The following is a 19,370-nucleotide window of genomic DNA, read 5'->3' as shown; positions in this document are numbered from 1 at the left end:
TCCATCCATCCATCCATCCATCCATCCACCCATCTATCCATCCATCCATCCATCCATCCATCTATTCATCCATCCATCTACCCATCCATCCATCCATCCATCCATCCATCCACCCATCCCTCCATCCCACCACAAGCTGTTTAACACTTCCCTGGGAGCAGTTCTCCCCCCAGCAGCCTAAGGATGTTCAAAGCTTGTGCAGGTTGAAAAAGAAATCAGCTGGAAGACAAACTCTATCCGAGGACATTAAATCCAACAAACCCTCTCTAGCTCAGGGACTGGGGACCCTGCTACAGCCAGAGGGATTTTTTTTGGAATCCTCTCAGTGTTTTGCCTTGCTGTTTCACACCACCCTTGGCACTGGCAGCTGGTCTGATGGAAACAGAGTCCAAAAGAAACTTCCTTTGGTGGAAAAGGAGAAGGTGGGCATTGAGCAGGAGGGCAGGGGGCAACAGCTCCCTGGGATGTCCCTTGAGAGGGGCCCTGGCAGAGCAGGGGATGCAGCAGGAAGGGACAATGTGGTCACCAGCTGGGAACTGCTGAGCAGGCAGAGCCCCAGATCAGTCTCCGTGGCTGGAAAGCTTCCCCACTTCCAGTTTGGTTCTGACCCAGCAACAACAAGAGGCTGGGTGGCTCCTGGCAAGCCCCAAAGCACCACAAACCCTTTCAGGAGGGGGTGCTGAGGAGATCTGGCTCTGAGGAGCCCAACTTCCAGGTGGGGAGAGAGAAAATGCAAGGCTGAAAGCACCCCCAGACACATTCAGCTCCCTGAAAGCTTCCAGCAGGGGGTTTGGGCAGAGCTCAAAGCAGTTCTCTGTGAGTCTTTGTCACAGGGGTGTAGGTACAAACAAACAGGAGCTGGGACAAAGGGAGTCAACACACATTTTATTAGCAAAAAGTTAATCGGCTTAAAGTGTGCAACTAAATAAGCAAAGCTGACATTAAAGTGCCCCGCCGAGCAAAGATACCATGGAAATAAAGTTATAGGAAATACAATATGGCCTCTATGTCCCTTTGTAATCCAGCACGATAAATATTCATGATTCTGGGTTAATGGGGTACCCAGCTCTCAGCCACCACAATAGTTTTTTGTTTATTCTCCAGACCGTGAACTTTGGAACCATGAACCTGAGTTTCAGGACTCTGCAAAAACCTCAGGGCAAGGCAGGGGGATGGAGCCAGCCCCAGGACCTCAGGACAAGCTCCTGGAGGCAGCTGGCAGGGGGCTGAGCAGGAGTGACAGGAGTTGTGGGGTGCAGAGAGCCCCTGGAGCATCCCTCACCCCCTCTGCATCCCCAGCAGCAGGAGAGATGAGAGGCATCACCTGCATCTCAGCCCCCAGCCCTCCCTCCTTCCCTCCCAGACCTCCTCCCTTGGCACCCCCATCAGGCCGAGCCTGGGGAGGTCTTCAGGAATTTCCTGATGGATCCCACTGGATCCTGATGGATCCTTATGGATCCCACTCACCAGAGGACCCAGCAACAGGGCAGGCAGTGCCCAGGCTCTCCAGGATAAAGCTTCCAGTACAAAAGCCTAAACCAAACAGCAATGTTCCCTGGAGTCTTGGAGGCTTCTGCACCACAGAACAGTCACAGGTAAAGAGAAGGAATCTGAGCAGGAGCCTGGAAGCTGAGGAAGCAGTACAAAAGGTGGAAGTGTGCTTTGGGAAGGGAAACTGTTCTTCCCTCCAGCTAGGGAAGGATCTGCCTGGAAATGCAGGAAAATCAAACCCATTGGGAACCAGCAAGGCCCTTCCCAAAAGTGAGGTGTCCTGCCCAGCATGCAGGGGGTCAGTGTTTGCCTCTCTCCTGTTTGGTCTCTGCAATACCTGCAGTGTTGGGATACAGAGGGTTTTCCAGAGGGAAGGACACACGGGTGTGCACTGGAGGAAGGGAATGAGTTGGAAAGAAAGAACTTTTCCCATTCCCTGAGTGGAAAGCTGCACAGGATGTCCTGTGCCTCCTGAAGAAGGGGAAACCCAGCTCTTCAGAAGCATCAAGGAGATGCCTTTTCCCACATGAGGAGCCAGTGGGACCTCCCAAACCTGGCAGCTCCTTCCAGAGGGGAAGCTCTGAGCTCCACAGGTCCCATCAGCCCATCCCAACCATGAGGAAGGAGGAGCAGGCACTCAGGATAGCTGGAGGGTCTCCAAACCCCCTGGTGAACACATCTCACCTCTGGCAATCCCAGGGACTGGGACAATGGGCAAAGAGGGCAAAAGGACAGACAATGATGCTTGCTCCTAGCATCAAGGGGAAAAAGAAAAAGAAAAAAGAAAAAGGAGGGCAGCCTGGAGGATTCAGTCCTGGTGTCACATCCCACTGCTCACCAGCACCTCACCTGGACAACAAAGCTTTCCAAGGAAAGACAGACCTGGGCACTGGAGCCTCAGGAGATCCCTGCTCTCTGCCCAGGAAACAGAAAAAAAAACCACCAAAAAAACCCCAAACAACCCCAAACCCAAAAACAACACCAAAAACCAACCCAAGCCAGCCCAGCATATCACATATCACCTTCCCACTGGAGCATGACAAAGCAGGGAATATATGGCAGAGGAGGCCAAAGAGGGGAAAACCAGAAATCAATGGGATCTAACAGAGCGTGACAGAAAATCACTTCCCCCACAAAAAGAGGTGACTTGCCAGGTTAATGAATCTTTTCTGTTCTGTACTTAGACACCCAGGAAATGGAAGGGGTCAGAGGAGCAGTGTGGGTGGGAATGCAAGCCCTGGAACATGCTTTCAGGAACAATCAGGGGTTAGAGATTAAATCCAGGCAGCGGTCAACTGCACAACGCATCAGCAGCTTGAGAGCAGAGCCAGCTCTGAGCCTCCCCGAGCAGAATGCACTCCCCAAACCAACAGCACAGCAAATACCAGGCTCCTCTTCCAGGGCAAAAACAGCCCCAGAGGTCACCCCTCTCCAGAGCTCAGCCCCAAGAACCAGAGCATCTCTGCCTGCCCGGGTCAGCAGTGCCAGAATGGACCAAACAAAATGGTCTGGAACTCAGGAACTGCAGCAGAACCACAGAAAAACCCAAAACCCAGAGTCATGGTGCACAAGTAACTCCCAAAGCTCTTGGCCCAGTGGGCAACATTTCTCAGAACTCAGTTTTTTAGGTAAGGAGTGGCTGCTTACTCTTGTTGGGAGCACACAGCAGAGAAGCATCTGCCTGCTGGCAGGGCACAAGCTCTGAACTGGACCTCTGCAGAATCAAACAGATCCAGATCCTCGTTCTGCCCAGAGCCCTCCCAGCAGGAGCAGTGCAACCCACATCCACCTGGAGCTGCTGACAAGGGGCACCAAAGGAATAACTCTCCTCAGGCTCAACATCCTCAGCACAATAAACACAAATGTGTGATTTTCACCCTTTCCAAGGCCACCTGGCCAGGAGTTCACTCTCTTAGAACCATTTACCCACTGCTGCTTCTCAGTCTGGGGCCCCTTGACCCCAGCACAGCTCAAACAAGCAGCTCCCCAAGCTTCTCCAGCAGCATTTCCATGGTTTGATGTCCAACTCCTGCAACAGAGACTTGGATCCTGCATCCCAGCAGAGACATGGATAATGCATCCCAACAGGGACATGGATCATGCAGCCCAACAGAGACTTGGATCCTGCATCCCAACAGGGACATGGATCATGCAGCCATGAGCCCCTTCTGACTTGCTTGGGACAGCAGCTGCAAGCAGACTGGTTGCAGAAGACAGCAAGACAAGTTCCATGTCACATCCTCCCAATCCACCTCCATACCTGAGGAGCTCCATCACAAGCTCCCAAGTGAGCCTAAGGCTGGCATGTCTGCAGGAGGGGGAGGCTGACTTTGCAAGTCCAGAACATTTCAAGTATTTTTCATATCTGGGGAATTTTAATGCAAAATCATCACCTCCCTGAGCCAAGACCTTCAGCACAGCCCCCTGTCCCCACAGCAGACACCTGTGACCCCTGGGCCAGGCAGGACACAGCCTGGGAACAAACCTCTCTCCTCCAAACTCTGCTCTCTGGGATGAAGGACCAGGACCCAGCAGGTCTCAGCTGAGGTTCAGCATACCAAGTACCAACCAAAGCAGCTGCTCATGCCAGAGTCCTGAGCAAAAGGAAACATTGCTCCTTGCAGACAAAGCTCTGGAAGTTCAGAGCTGTGCTGGTGAGGAAGGGGGAGACTGGCAAGACCCATGGCTAAAACGCAAGAAGTGCAGAAAGGTGGAAAAAAACACCTTTCAACCAGCTTCTAATAAGGGGAGAAAGGGCCTCAAGAGGAGATAAATCACTGCACACCATAGCATGGGCTGGAAGAGCCTCCTGACCCTGAGCAGATCCTCACCCCTGAGCTGCTCACCCTGAGACACCCAGGGATAGAGTTTTAGCAATAAAGAAGAGGAGGAAGAGGAGGCTTACCAGCCAAACACAGCTTGTCTTTGCCCCAGCTGACCAGCAAGATGTAGGCACAGGGAGCAGGAGGTTAGGAGAGGAAGAGAATAAAAAAACTCCAAGACACAAGCCTGGCAGCAGAGTTTCTAAATGCCTTCAGCTGGGGCTCTAATAAAAGCCACCTTAAACCTTCCCCTTGAGGAGGCTCCTGCTGCTGCAGCTCTCCCTGGCTCAGCATCCCCCAGCAGCAGCTGCAGGGCAGTGGTATCACCAGTGTCTGCACCAGCCCTCACCCACCTGCTTCCTATCCTCTAACTGCTGTCACCTCCCCCAAAGCAGGTAAATTAGAGGCTGAATACTCATTCTTTCCCAGACCACCCAAAAAGCCTCAGCCAACCTCCTCCCTGAGCGTTTAACCCTTCCTGCAGCCCTCTGAGCATCCAGGGGATGAGTTACTCAGCTCTCCTTCCTATCTCCATCTCCTGCTTCCTCCTTGCAGGAGATGGCTGTGGCCAACTCCAGAGGTCACTTTGAACCTCAGAGATTCTGCTCTTCACCTCCAATTAAAGTTCAGATAAGCCTGCACCAAAATAACTCCCAGAATAAATCACAGCCCGTTAAATTCCTTTGGTTCCGGGCTCCCTGAGGAGCCCCTGAGGGACTTGCAGGGTTTGTTGACAGCCTCCCCCAGCCCTGCCCCCTGCCCTGGGTGTCCTTCAGCAACCACAGCACTTGTCAGGCTTACGACTTTCTTTTTTTTCATCCCCTCCTCCATCTCGAGATGTGGGGAAGGAACCTTTGCACCTTTCCCTCCGCAGAGCTCCCGCGGGCAGACTCAGCGCTGCCACCTCCCAGCCCTGCTCCAACCCTGCAGCAGCCTCCGGATCCCCCTGCCCTCGGTGGGAAAGGCAGGAAAGGAGCCAGAGGGGGAGGAAAAGGAGCTCCTGGGTGGCTGGAGTTCAGAGCCTGAGTTCTGGTGGCCGGGAACACGTTTACACCAGGGGCAGCTCCGTGTCTACACCAGTAGTGGCAGCTCAGGGACTTCGGAGGTGATGAAGCCCCGGGGTGTGCATGGAGGTGGTGATGTCCTGTGTCCTAGGCTGCCCATGGAGGTGATGATGCCCTGGGCTGCCCATGGAGGTGATGATGCCCTGGGCTGCCGGGGGTGCTGCCCCTCTCCCAGCTGATGGAAGGAGTCCGTGGATCCGGGCTCCTGACCCAGCCCAGCATCAGATGTTCTGCATTCAGCCCTGGGGATGAGGAACCAGCCAGGATTCCCTGCCAGATCTGCACCCACCAGGGCCCCTGGGGCACAGCCTGCAGCCAGCAGGGGTAAAAGCACCAGGTAAAAAGCACCAGGGAGCCGTGGGAAAGGGGGGAGTGGAGCTGCAGTTTGCCTGTGCCGGGGGCTGGGAGCCTGCACACAGCCTGCAGCCACAGGAGACCTCACCACAACCCTCACAGCTCTGGTCCCACACGTCACCCATGGCTTTCCCCTCACAAAACATCCCCTGAGCTTTTCCCAGGGCACCTGTCCTCTGCCAGCCACACTTCCCAAGAAACACTGGCACTGTCCCACCCCTGGAGAAGCTCAGGTCCAGCAGACTTGTCCCACTTGTGCACAGCAAGCAGAGCATTCCCTCTAGAGGCATCAGGCAGTGTCCTGGAGGACAGCTCCATGAGAAGGGTCTTCCCCTCATCCCACTCATGGAAAAAGGGTCTCTTCACCCAGCAGTGGTGGCTGAAGCCCTTGGGATGCTTGGGAGCAGCAGGAGAGCAGAGCAGGAGGAACGTGGTGTGTCTGGAGTGCTCTGTTCCCTCCCTGCTCTGCACTTGAGCTTGATGCAACCCACACGGAGAGAAACTGGATCAGAGAGGCAGGATGGGAGCCAGCCAGGGCAGGCTGAGGCTCAGAGCCTCTTTCTTCTGCAGAAAAGACATCTGAAACCTGAGGAAGCCCGGGCAGGGATCAGCAGTGGGAAAGGCTGCAGCAAGGCAGAAGGCACCGTGCTGCCCCCCACACCCTGGCAGCAAGTTCAGCTTCAACCTGCAGCACTGCAGCCTCAAAATACAACACAAAAGCCAAAACAAGGCTGGGCTGGGCTGCCTGGAAGCCTCCAGCACTGCCAGGACCCCCAGCCCCCTCCTGGGCTCCAGGAAAGGGCTGTGTGACCCCCAGAGGTCTTGCTCACTCCTTCCTTTCTACTGGAAAAGAAGACACTGGGGAAGGATTTTAGGCAAAGTCTGAGAGGTCAGAACATGAAGGTGACTTCTGAGAGACATCCTGGCTGGCTTGACCTGAGAGGAACATCACCCCTGGGGGTTTTCTGGCCATGAGGAGAAGAGGTGAGGCTGTGCCATGGCCTCTTCTGTCTCTGTGTACGTGCAGCAGCCCGAGGCAGAGAGCCCAGGAGAGGGGGGACTGCAGAGAAGGAGCAGGTTTTACAGCACAGACAGGTAAATGGCAGCCTGGGGAAATTAGTACCTTTTTTTTTTGTTGTTCCCTGCCACAGGTTCCCTGGCTGATGGAGGTAAGTCAGCTGAAGTAAACCTTCCCTACGTGGTCCTTCAAGGACCATTGCTCATCCTCCAGGTGCCCGACCTGCCCAGTGACACCCAGCACTGGAGGGGAAAGCCAGGACCACACATTTTCAGACAGAAAAGCCACAGCTCTGTCCCTGCAGCTCCCCAGCACTCTGTCACTACCCACAAGTTTCAGCAGAAAGAGGGAGAAGCAAATCCATCATCACTTAGAAGCAGACTCAGCTCCAGCAAAGGCTGTTTGGGTGGGCTGCATCCCACACTGATTAAAAAGAATCTTAAAAAGAAAAAAAAAAGAATTTCCACAGATCCCTTATTGATCCAGGGAATGGTTTGTGCTCAGAAATACCCAGTGGGGAGAAGGGGACTGAGCTGAAGCTTGGAATTAAATCCTCCACAGCAGGGCCAGCTACACAACCTGTTGTACAAGGCTCTGATGGACCCTGAAGTGCCAGGGGGGGGGGTCTCTGGGACCAGATATGGCCCCAAAAGTCCCCTGGAAGCAGGCAGGGGAGAGCTGATAACAGGTGGCAAAGCCCCAACTCAAAAACCAAGAGCACAGCACACAAAGAAACTCCTTCCCCTACCACCAGCAACCCCACCTTTTTTTTTTTTTTTTTGATTCCTACTGCATTAAGAAAAACCAAACTTTGCACAAACCCCTCTGTAAATGGAACAAGAGGAAGAGGGAATGGAGCAGCAGTTCACAAGAGCAGAATATTCCTGGAGAGCTGGGAGCAGGAGCAGCAGCACTCACATCACCAGTACCACCCGGGACTCCAAAAGGAAACCCCAGGTTTCTGCTCCCTTGGAATTCAGGTATTAGGGGAGATATTAGGATATTAAACCCTTGGAGAAATCAAACAGGTACAAAAAGAAGGTTACAGCAAGCTCAGAAACAACCCAGTGCTGCTTGAGAGGGGAAAGAATAACTCTTAAAAAAAACAACAAAAAAAAGGGGAAAATAAATAAAAAGGGGGGAGATGTCTGGAGCAGCTGGAGGCTTCCCGGAGAGGATGTGGGAAGGGGCACAGGGACAACTGGAAACTCCGTGGCTCACCGGGAGTCCTGGGTGATGCTCGGGCTGGACCCCCGGGGACTGCCCCAGGCAGCGGCTGCTGCGGGGCAAACCCCGCAACTTGGGGCCGGACAAACCCCCGGGAGAGGTGGGAACAGCTGCCGAGAGGCTGCAAAAATGCGGAGAAAAAGCTGACAGGGCGGTGGGAAAGGAGAGAGGGGGGGGAAACCCAACCACCCGCCAGGCAAAGGCAAAGCAGGGCTGGGCATTTCCCTGGATCTGGAGTGGGAGAGGGGGGGAGCAGGTGAGGGGGTGAAAAAGGGGTGACGGGGGTTAATTGGAAAGAAAACAAAAAGCAACCAAACAAGGGGGAGAGCTCAGCCGGGGGCTGCAACCCGCAAGGGGCTGCAGGTTGAGAGAAACCGGAGTATTTCAACCCAAAACCTTCCCGGGTGGGGAAAAGGGGATTGGTGGGGGGGGAAGGTCCACAGGGGGGGGAGGAGGGGGAATAGAGGTATGGAGAAGGATTTTTCAGGACCACTTGTCCAGCTCGCAAACTTCTCCCGGAGTTGCATCCCCTACCAGCTTTGCAAGGGTCCCGGTATTCCAGCAGCTCCTCCAGCGGCTCCGCTTCCCCCCCCGGCAAGGCGATCACCCCTCCGCCCGTCGGGAAAAGCAGCAAAGAGAGCAGCAAACGGCGGAACGGAACAACCCCGCGGCCCATAGCGCCGGACACAGCCCCGGTTCGGCTGCCCGGGCCGGCGGGCACTGAGCAGCGCCCGGAGCCCCGGGAACGGGAGGCGATGGGAAGGGAAGGGAAGGGAATGGGAGGGGAGGGAAGGGAAGGGGGGGCAGCTGTCAATCAAAGCGGAGCCAGCCAATCAGGGCCGCGCCCGCCTCTTTTGCCCCGCCCCCCCCCCCATGGACCCCGGGATGGGGAGGGGGTGGTGGGTGCTGGGGGGGGTCCCTGGGTGGAGGGGAAGCTGTGTTCCTGTCCTGGATGTCACGGGGGGAGGGCAAAAGATGGAATTGTCCTGATAAAAATATGAAAACCCCGACCAGATTTGTATTAATAATAATTATTATTATTTATTGTTATTTCGGGAGGAAATAATCGCCAGTGCCCGGGGCAGCCCAAGAGAAATAAGGTCCTCTGGTGCTGCCAGAAACATCATTTCTCATCACTGCTTCACAATCTGCACATCTGCAAGAGGAAGGTGAGAAAACATCCCTAACCCCCCCCCAAAAAAAGGGAAAAAAAAAAAAGAAAAAAGGAAGAAAAAGAAAGAAAAAGTAAAAAGAAAAAACAAAGAAGAAAAAGAAAAGAGAGAGAAAAAAAGAAAAAACAAAAAAGAAAGGAAAAAGAAAAACCAACCAAACCCCAACACCCTAAGGAATGGGAGAAATGAAGTCAGGTGTTTGATCACTTTCTGGCAAGGAGATAAACAGAAAACAAAGGATCACACAACCCAAACCAGGGCCAACAACCCCCAACTTCCAGCTAAGCCCTTCCAGTTACAAACCAATTGTTCTGCAGAGCCCAAACACAAAACCTCCGTGACCTGACAGCCTCTGCTCAGCACCTACAATCACAGAATCAGAGAATCCTAGAATTGGCTGGGTTGGAAGGGACCTCAGAGATCATCAAGTCCAACCCTTGATCCACTCCCCCCGTGGTTCCCAGCCCATGGCACTCAGTGCCACATCCAGGCTCTTTGGAAAGATCTCCAGACACGGAGAATCCACTACTTCCCTGGGCAGCCCATTCCAATGCCTGATCACCCTCTCCAGAAAGAAATTCTTTCTCATCTCCAACCTAAACCTCCCCTGGCACAACTTGAGACCCTGCCCTCTTGTCTTGCTGAGAGTTGCCTGGGAAAAGAGCCCAACCCCCCCCTGGCTCCAACCTCCTTTCAGGGAGTTGCAGAGAGTGATGAGGTCTCCTCTGAGCCTCCTCTTCTCCAGCCTCAACACCCCCAGCTCCCTCAGCCTCTCCTCACAGGATCTGTGCTGGATCCCTTCACCAGCCCAGTTGCCTCCTTTGGACCTGCTCCAGCACCTCAATCTCCTTCCTGAGCTGAGGGGCCCAATGGTGTCTGCAGTGTCTGCAGGCAGGTGTGTGCCTGCCCTCCTGTTACACCAAGAGCAGGGGATGCTCAGAGATGCCCCTGCCAGCTCCTGCTCAGACTTTAGAAGGGAAAGCAGCAGAACATTTTTTCCCTCCCCTCCTCACAGACTCTCTGCTGTGGCAAAGCAAGTCCCGTGCTCAGCCAGGAGCTGGCCCTGCTTCTCTCAGCTTTTCTGCAGCCAGAGCAAGGCTGTAATGATTCAGAATGAACAAACAAACAAAAAAAAGAGCATAAAATTGCTTTAGTGCAGCACACGACTCTGAAGTGTCTGAGACAAACCTGCAGCAGCAGCCCCAAAGGTTTCCTGGGTGTTGCACAGGGCTCCCAGCCAGGTTTGGGACCTCTGGAAACTCTCCAGGAGGAGGAGGGAAAGCTCACCCGGAGCTGCCTGCAGCAAACAAACCATTTTTCCCAATCTCCAGCATGTTTGGGTCAGAACTACCAGAGATTGGCCCTGTCCCAGCACAGCACTTCAGGGTGACAGAGCAGTGAGTGCCCTGCTGCACTGGGATCTGCCAAGGAAACCACTGCTGTGTTTTCTTTATTGCTCAGAAACAAACAGTTCCAAAAGTGCATTTATTTTCTGGAGAGCTTAACCTGTGGGATGCTGTTCTGGGATGTCCTCAGAGCTTGGGTATTGGGAGCCTCAGCATGGCAGAAGCTCCAGGGATGCTCAGCATCCTGCTCTGTGCTGTGCTGCAAGGAGCTGACATGAGAACAAGCCAAGAGTGGTGGTGGCAACAAAAATCTCAAGTTGTACCCAAACAAGACATTTGTCCCCAGAGTCCTGCTGCTCCAACAAGTCAATCCACCACAGAAAAGTGCTTTTTCCTACCCTTGAAGTTACTGGAACTGCACAAACCCCTTCAGATTCATGGCTGCTCACATGGTAGTTAAATTTCCCCCCCCCCAGAATTGAAGAAAAACTTCAGAGGCACAGAATGAACTCATAGAACAGTCCCAGCCCCTTCCCCCAGCTGATAAAGCACCTGCTGGGTACAGGTGCCAGCTGTGAGGAGCCACTTGCAGATCCCACAGCTCCTCAGAAATCAGAATTTTGTCCCTGAAGCTGTTCAGCAAAAAGCAACAGTTGCTTTGCAAGGCTCATTTCTACACTTCTGCCTCAAGGAAACAAAGGGCATCAAATTTTTTTTTTATTTATTTGCTCCTAAGGAATGTTTTTGGTATTTTGTTTTCTTTCTTTTTTTTTTCCCCTAAGCTTGTGCTTTTCAGCCAGATTCCAGTGCAGAAACTGCTGATGCACTCCCAGCTCTGCAGTCCTGCTGCCTGCAGAGAAGCTGTGTGTTCATTACTGGGCAGATCTGGCTGGGTGCTGCTGATGCTGAAGCCAGAGCAAAATGCAACTTCCTCATTTTGTTACCTCTGCAGTTAAAAGAATATGCAATCAATTTTACCCACTGTTGAACTTCATACTTCTGGTGCTAAAAGTTTTAAATTTGGGGGTCAGGTTTTGCTTTGGTTTGGTTTTTTTGATTTACTTTTTAACCTGAAACTTTAGTTCAAGGAATACACCTGGACAGCCACACATCAACCCAGCTGTGTGCCCTTTACACACCTGGAATGTCATCCTGAAGGAATGCAGTGTGTGCCCCAAACCATCCAGACATCAAAGAGTGAACAAAATGTTTATTTGCAGCCTCCACCATCTCCAGACTGCTCACCACCTTTCATCCATGAAGCAGCAGAGCTGCCCTCCATGTGCCCCCTCCTCAGCTGAGACTTAAAATGTTACTTAAAGCACCTGATCAGTACCACCCATTGCTCCTGCCCTGCACAACTCCTTACACCCATTGCTCCTGCTCTGCACAACTCCTTACACCCACTGCTCCTGCCCTGCACAACTCCTTACACCCATTGCTCCTGCCCTGCACAACTCCTTACACCCATTGCTCCTGCCCTGCACAACTCCTTACACCCACTGCTCCTGCCCTGCACAACTCCTTACACCCATTGCTCCTGCCCTGCACAACTCCTTACACCCATTGCTCCTGCCCTGCACAACTCCTTACACCCACTGCTCCTGCCCTGCACAACTCCTTACACCCATTGCTCCTGCCCTGCACAACTCCTTACACCCATTGCTCCTGCCCTGCACAACTCCTTACACCCACTGCTCCTGCCCTGCACAACTCCTTACACCCATTGCTCCTGCCCTGCACAACTCCTTACACCCATTGCTCCTGCCCTGCACAACTCCTTACACCCATTGCTCCTGCCCTGCACAACTCCTTACACCCATTGCTCCTGCTCTGCACAACTCCTTACACCCATTGCTCCTGCCCTGCACAACTCCTTACACCCATTGCTCCTGCTCTGCACAACTCCTTACACCCATTGCTCCTGCTCTGCACAACTCCTTACACCCATTGCTCCTGCTCTGCACAACTCCTTACACCCATTGCTCCTGCCCTGCACAACTCCTTACACCCACTGCTCCTGCCCTGCACAACTCCTTACACCCACTGCTCCTGCCCTGCACAACTCCTTACACCCATTGCTCCTGCCCTGCACAACTCCTTACACCCATTGCTCCTGCCCTGCACAACTCCTTACCCCATCCTCTGGCCTGGGCACCAGAAGTGGAAAAGAGAAGCACTGAGCAGCCAACTGAAGTCACCAAAATGCTCTGAAGAACCAGAAACTCCTAAGAAAACAAGCATGGGAAGAGGAGCATTGGCTGCAAGACCTTTATTTCTTCCACAAAGAGGAAGGGCTACACCAACCAAGCAGAGAGCTCCCAAATTCTATTAAGCAAGATGGCTCAAGCTATGCCCAAATAACCAGCTTTGCCCCAAACAGCAACCATCAAAACAAACTGTGGAAACATTTTGCACTCCTTCAGAAACAAAAAGGAAAGGAAAGGAGGGGGGGGGAACAGAGCAACCCCCCAGCTTTCTGATCTGGTAGGGTGGAGGTACAAAAATGTCAATTATTTGAACACAGCAATTCTCCAGAGGAACAAAAGCAAAGCCTGCACGAGGAGGGATCTTTTCACAACCCCACCTGGGTGTGCAGGAGCTAATAATGCCAGAAACCAGAGAGCAAGCAGGCAGCCCCCCATCCTGGGGCATTAACCAGTGATTATCTGAAATCCACCCAGGGTTTAGTGACATTTCTGATGGACTAATCCCACAGCAGTGCTCCAAATAAGAGAGACAGACCCATTATCAAGTTATTCCCTTTAAAAACTTGCATCCCAGCAGAGCACTTGATGTGTGCATTGTGTGGATAATGGCTTCTCCCTTCAGCTTTGGGAGAACAGGGAGGGCTCCCCACAGCTGGGAGCACCAGCAGGAGCTGCTGCAAAACCCATCCCTTGCCTTGAGTCCCCATCTTCTGGAGGAACAGAAGCAAACTCACTGGTGACCCGGTTTATAAGCTCATCTTAAAACCAGCAGAGTGCTCAGCTACAGGCACTGTCACTCACTGGAAGCAAAACTTCATTATTTTTTGACAGATTGGTTAAAACTGGCCAGGGACACCCAAGCTGAAAGCTCCCCACACTCCTGTGGTGTTCCTGGCTGCTTCTCCCCATGGCTGCTGCATGGTCAGTGCTTCCTACAGAGAGACAACTCAGTGCTCAACAATACAAACACTTTGCTCCTCTCTGACACTCAGGAGTTGCCTTTCCCATGGCAGCTGCTCTGTTTGCAGCAGACACACTGATGAAAACATCCCTATATATGGCAGATGCCTTAAAAAAAAACCCACCAAAACCCCCAAACAAACTAAACCAACCCTAAAATGAATCCAGGTCCAGGATCTGTCACAAACACTTTCAGGACTTTGCTAGCTACATAATTAACAATCACCCTAAAACAGATTTAACCTTTATTTGCCCATTTATTCCAGCCCATGCTTTCACCCCTGTTCTCACCTGGACCACAGAACAGGTTTCTCCACAATCACTTTGGCCAGGAAGAACCTTTTTGGGCTGGGAGCTGTGCTGTACAACGCAGCTGGAAGCAAGCTCTGAATTCCAAGCCTGGGGTTTGGAGATCTGAAACCCACACTAACACTGCACCCAGAAGCTGGCCTCCAGCACTACTGCCTCCTCAAACCAATCATCTGCTAATTCATCTGTTTTCACAATCAGAACCGTGGTGGGTTTGGGTTTTTTTGTCCGAAAAGTTTATTTTAAGTTTTCTGAACACTCTGAAGCAACCGTGGCTTTGGATGTTACACAAGTGTCCAGACAGGATTAACAAAAAATGAAAATGTTCTAAATTACAAATTTAATTCCTGTAAGAGCTTGAGAAAGGAAACAGAACAGAAAAGCATGACATACACACGTTGTGAAGAAACCCCAACTTTTCATGCAATGGCAGGCAAGATGTAAAAAGCCACCCAAATTCACACGTTTTTTACACCGAATCAGAAAAGTACTCTGTAGTAAATCTGTACATCCAAATACATTTGGAATCTACACCTAAGTTACATTATTTAATGTTATATACACTTATTACCCCTTGTATAATGTCTAAAGGAAAATCTTCATTCAAATCCAAACAAAAAAAAAATAATAAAAATAAAAACAATGCGAGACTAACTTGGAAAAAAGGAGAATCACTTTAGACATTCAGTTAAAATGTTGGTTTTGTTTTAATCTAGACCTCAAAGTGTTTATTAAAAACAAACATTCCTCTTCATTTAACATTTTGCTTTCTAACTGTACAGTAAATTGCATTGCAGAGAACACATCCTGCCTTCAGACTGCGTTTTCTTTGGATGTATTTAAGGTGTAGCTGGATATTACTTTCAAGATAAATAAAGGGAGGTTGGTCCAACTAGAACAATAGCTGATATATTACATGCTTATGGATTTTTTCTATATTTTTAAATTATTTTTTTAAAGAAGTGAGTGTAGGGTCTGGGTGATATCGCAAATAAACCAAAAAAAAAAAGCACCTGGAGTCAAAATACAAAACACACCTCCTCATCCTGGCCATGGCAGTAAAAATCAGAAGAGTAATCTTTCTGGAACAGCATTTTTACATAATTTAGAAATGTTAAGTACCAGGAAGACTACTGATCAAGTAGTTTTAGCAGCCAAGTTTCCCTCTTTTTTTTATTGAATGGAACAAATGCTTTAAATAAACCGTTTGTCCTCTTCACTGAAGAGAGCCAGTCTATTCATCTTTAATGAGCCAGGCTTTTTCTGGGTTTGGGATTTGCTTTTTTTATTTGTGTGGGGTTTTTTTCTTTTTTTGTTTTTTTTGTCTTGGGAAGATTAGCCACGTACTGTAGCAATGCCTACTGCATGTAATCCAAGCATTTGCTGTGAACAGTTGGAGAAAGCAGTCAGTAAGAACCTAGGATCAATGAAACAGATGTTACTGTCAAGCCATCCCCAGAGTGGAGACCCCTCGAGTGCCCAGTGTCAAAACCCCAAAACCTCTCCTGGCGCCGCTGGTCGTGCAAGTCTGTCCCCACGCCCTCAGGAACTGATCCAGAGTTCAGTGCTCCTGGGTTCCTTAATCAATTTTCACATTAGTGTAGATTTTCCGGACAAAGGCACTTGTTCCCATGTAACCAATGGCTCCTGCAGGAGAGACCCAAACCAGGGACACGTCAGAGCAGGGTGAGCACACACAGGAAACCAGTTACCTGACAGACTGGTTCTCCAGACCCCATCATCCCTCCTCCCAGTGGCAAGAACCCCCCAGGTCCAGCCAGCTCAACCCCAGAAGTACAGCATCCCCCCTGCTGCTGCCAATAACCAGGTCCCTTCTCCTGACCAGAGGGTGAAACCACACAACCCCCCCTCTCTGTGGGGTTTTTATTGTAAGCTCCATGCCTTCTGGATGAGTGTTTTATTGGCAGATGGCTTTTCCCTTCCCACAGGGCACAAATAATAACAGATCCCCCATCCCAGGGACCTTAAACTCCAAGGAGGTCTGTAGGGAGAGATGAGAACTCGTAGCAGTAAGATTTAAAGGAAACTGCAACCTGGGGTTTTCTAATTAATAAGAGTCATGAGCAGAGGAGATGCTGTCACAGGAGTCACCAGAGGGCAGGTCACTGCCTTTCTGAGAGGGGCTGCAGTTTATGCTAAACCCAAACTGCTGCAGGGCTGAGGAGATCCAGAAGAGTGAAAGAAAAATGCACCTGACCAAGCCCTCTGCTCAGAAAGAGACTCGGGAACCAAGCTGGGCAAACCCAGAACCTCAGGCTCACTAAATACTCCTGTCTTAAAATATCTGCAGTGAATAACCTTCACCTTTCCCAAGCAAAATGAGAGTAAATCAGCCTCGTGGAGGTCAGTTTGGCTGATTAGAAGTCAAGTTGAAAAATTAAGGAAGAATCAGAGGTAACTGCTGGCAGACTGTCAGAATAACACATCATAAGATACAGGAAGGAAAGGACTGAGAAGTCAGGGCCTGTAATTCACTACAGAGAACTCATGGCAGATGTTTGGATGCTCAGTAAAGAACTGACTCTGAACAGAAAAGATATTTCTGGTTCCCTGAAGCAGTACAAAAAAAGCATGAAACACTTTCAGTGATCTGGGATGCACCCAACCTGCACAAGATGTGTTAAACACAAAAGCCTGAGCAAGGCTGAAAGTTGGGGAGTTCCTCAAACCCTGGGAGCTGACTGGATAAGTCACAAGGTCGGCCACAAGACTCCCAAAATTCTGGTTTTTAGACTCCCCAAAGCCCACCTGATCAGGAGACCTGCAGAAGGCAGACCTGATGTTCCAGTGGTGCAGAGCCTGTGTGGAGTCAGCCTGAGTCAGCCCCTGTGCTGCACGAGTGAGGGATTTGTACCCTGTCCAGAACCTCCTCCTCTGTCCAACACAGTGCCATGGATAAAGTGATGGCTCTGGACTCCTGGTTTCAGACTGATTCTGTTTTGCCTGTCACAGCAGACACTGCCAACAGACCCAGGGCCTATTTTAATTGTCAGACACATTGCAGAGCTCGCTCTTTGGGGGTTTCTCTAGTGATGTGATGTGAGTTATCACAGAGATTTGGGAGAACAAAGCATGAATTGTGTTCCATTTGGGCTCCAGAGAATGTGTGCATGAGATGGAAGTGAGGGGGAGGAGGAGAGAGCAGCAGTCACATGAGACCACAAGCTCTCAGCCCCATAAACAAATCATAACATGTTCTGAACCACTGGAGCCTTAGCCATGAGGGCCACTCATGGCCAGCACCCAAGGCAGGGGACAAGCCTCAGGGCTACTTCACAGGCACTGAATAAAACATGGGGAAGGGAGGGGAAACCCTAGACAGTGAGGACTAAGGAATGTCCTCCTGAAACAAAACAAAACAAAGGACTAATTGCCTCATTTGAATAAAACAAACCAAAGCAAAGGGAATAATTTTATTTCCTTATAATCACCTTATCAGATTATACTGATAACTTCACTATGGCCTAGGTAGGTTTAGCAGGAATACACACAAGCAGACTTCAGCAGAACAAGCTTTTCAGTGAAGAGAAAAATCCTAACAGTGAGGAAGAGCAACCACAAACCAGAAAAAAAGATCAATTCCCACCTATTTCTTCAAACCAATGACCACTTACTGTAGCTGTGTCTTTGCAAGCAGAGATTTATTTAAACAAGCTCCTCAAGCACACTTCCAGCACTCCTCTGGATGCTGCAGGGCTGTACTGCAGGAGTCCTTTCTGTACTCCCTACTTTCTTAGCCAGCCACTGAGCTGGGGAATAAGTTGTATTTTTCCTTGTCACTAAGAGGGACACACGAAGAGCTCAAAAGGTTTGGAAGTTCTCATGGGCTCCCTACTGGTCCAGTCTCAGAACTGAGATGCTCTGCAGAGGGCAGCAGACTTTGTGGATGAAAGCATCCCACTAGGTGTGGAATGTGAGTTCAGCAGGCACTGTCAGAGGCACCAAAACCCCAGCTGGATGGCACAAGCCCAGAGAGCCTTTCCCTGGGGCTGCTTTGGATCCTCACTGGTCTGTCTCACACCCAACTGTGTGATGCTGAACACACGCCCATTGATGTGAGCCTCCAAACCACAGCTCCACAACACTCCTCACTGGAGCTGTGCAGTCAGGAGCACACATTCTGCACAAGTCTTTAACACAAATGTCTTTGTTAGACCTCAATGGCAGCAAGTTCCTTAGACAAATGCTTTTTGACAGGGGATTTTTTTTTTCTCTCCCCTCCACATGCTGAAAATGGGAATTCTCAGTGAAAAGGAATCTCACAGTTTCTCTTCCAACGCATTTACAAAGACAAAAAGGAAATCTCAATAGAGCTCTGGAAACTTTATGTGCTAAATGTGTTTAGTGTTTAGTATGTTAAATAATTTTATGAATTTGAACAGATTAGGATTTTAATATTCCATCCAGTAAGTCTCCTGTCATGCCAAGAAAGGATTTGACAATCCTTGTTTCCCATGTTATAAAAAGCATTTTAATTACAGAAACTGGTGGGCAAGCTTGGCTTCTGCATCACAGACATTTTAATCAATACCAGTCTGAGCACTTTAAAAAGAAAAGATTAAAGCTGAAAAGTATAAGCCTATTAATGAAAAAAAATGGCTGCAAGACTACCAGAACAGCAGGGAAGTCTTGTAATGTGCCAAGAACCTGATGAAGCAAGATTAGATTGTATGAGAGAAAAGGGGAACAGGTACTTGGTAGTTAAAGAGATGATTTCCCTCCTCTTTTCATAAAGCATTCTAAAATTACTCTTGATCAGGACATCAAGAAATGTATACTTAACAGAAAGGAGGTTCCTGTAAGACAGGACTGTGTCTCCAACATCTAACTCCAAGAAAACCTGGCACTAGAGTCTGTGTGACCATTCACTACTGAGGAAACAAGCCTGAAACATCAGACAAAAAAGCAAATAACATTAGAAGAAAGTGCAAAAGAACCAAGTAGCACTTTCTGAAAGTCACACAGCAAAGGATAAAAATCAAGCTGATAGGTGAACAAGTGTGTTTGACTTTATCAGATGATCTCCATGCCAAGAACTGTGGGGTTTTTTCTAAACATTTGTCCCAACACTATCTTAAAATAATCCAGCTACACACAAGAGCCTCCTCACCTTGGGATGTTCCAGTACTCATTTCTCAAATGCTAACCTGAAAAGTCAGTCCCTTCTGCCCTGGTCACCCTCACAGATACAAGATGCAGATGGTGGTGCCATCACTACTGTGATACCACTGATGCCTTCAGGGGTGGACCCTGACTCCTTCTCTTGGAGCAGCAGCAAGAACTCCAAACCAAAAAGCCAGCATGCACTCCACTTAATTTGGAATTTATTTTGCAGAATTTCTTGCCAAATATTGAGTCTTTCAAGTCTGCACTGTG

The 19,370-nt window shown here is 50.2% G+C and overlaps 2 protein-coding genes across 2 annotated transcripts in view; both read right to left on the bottom strand.

Annotated features, from left to right (window-relative positions):
- The window catches only part of TLL2 (tolloid like 2), a 44,966-nt gene extending 36,243 nt beyond the window's left edge, over nt 1–8,723 (bottom strand). Inside the window, exon 1 of the mRNA XM_030453104.1 lies at nt 8,511–8,723. Coding sequence (XP_030308964.1) covers nt 8,511–8,652 — 142 coding nt within the window. The 5' untranslated portion in view covers nt 8,653–8,723. The remainder of the gene's footprint in view (nt 1–8,510) is intronic.
- Nucleotides 8,724–14,192: 5,469 nt separating this feature from the next.
- Nucleotides 14,193–19,370, bottom strand: part of LOC103537678 (transmembrane 9 superfamily member 3) — a 33,222-nt gene continuing 28,044 nt past the window's right edge. Inside the window, 1 exon segment of the mRNA XM_030452868.1 lies at nt 14,193–15,620. Coding sequence (XP_030308728.1) covers nt 15,553–15,620 — 68 coding nt within the window. The 3' untranslated portion in view covers nt 14,193–15,552.

The sequence above is a fragment of the Calypte anna genome, chromosome 6 (assembly GCF_003957555.1).
Source record: "Calypte anna isolate BGI_N300 chromosome 6, bCalAnn1_v1.p, whole genome shotgun sequence".
Taxonomy (NCBI): domain Eukaryota; kingdom Metazoa; phylum Chordata; class Aves; order Apodiformes; family Trochilidae; genus Calypte; species Calypte anna.
Note: the sequence above shows the minus strand (reverse complement) of the source record. Positions and strands in the feature narration are given on the sequence as shown.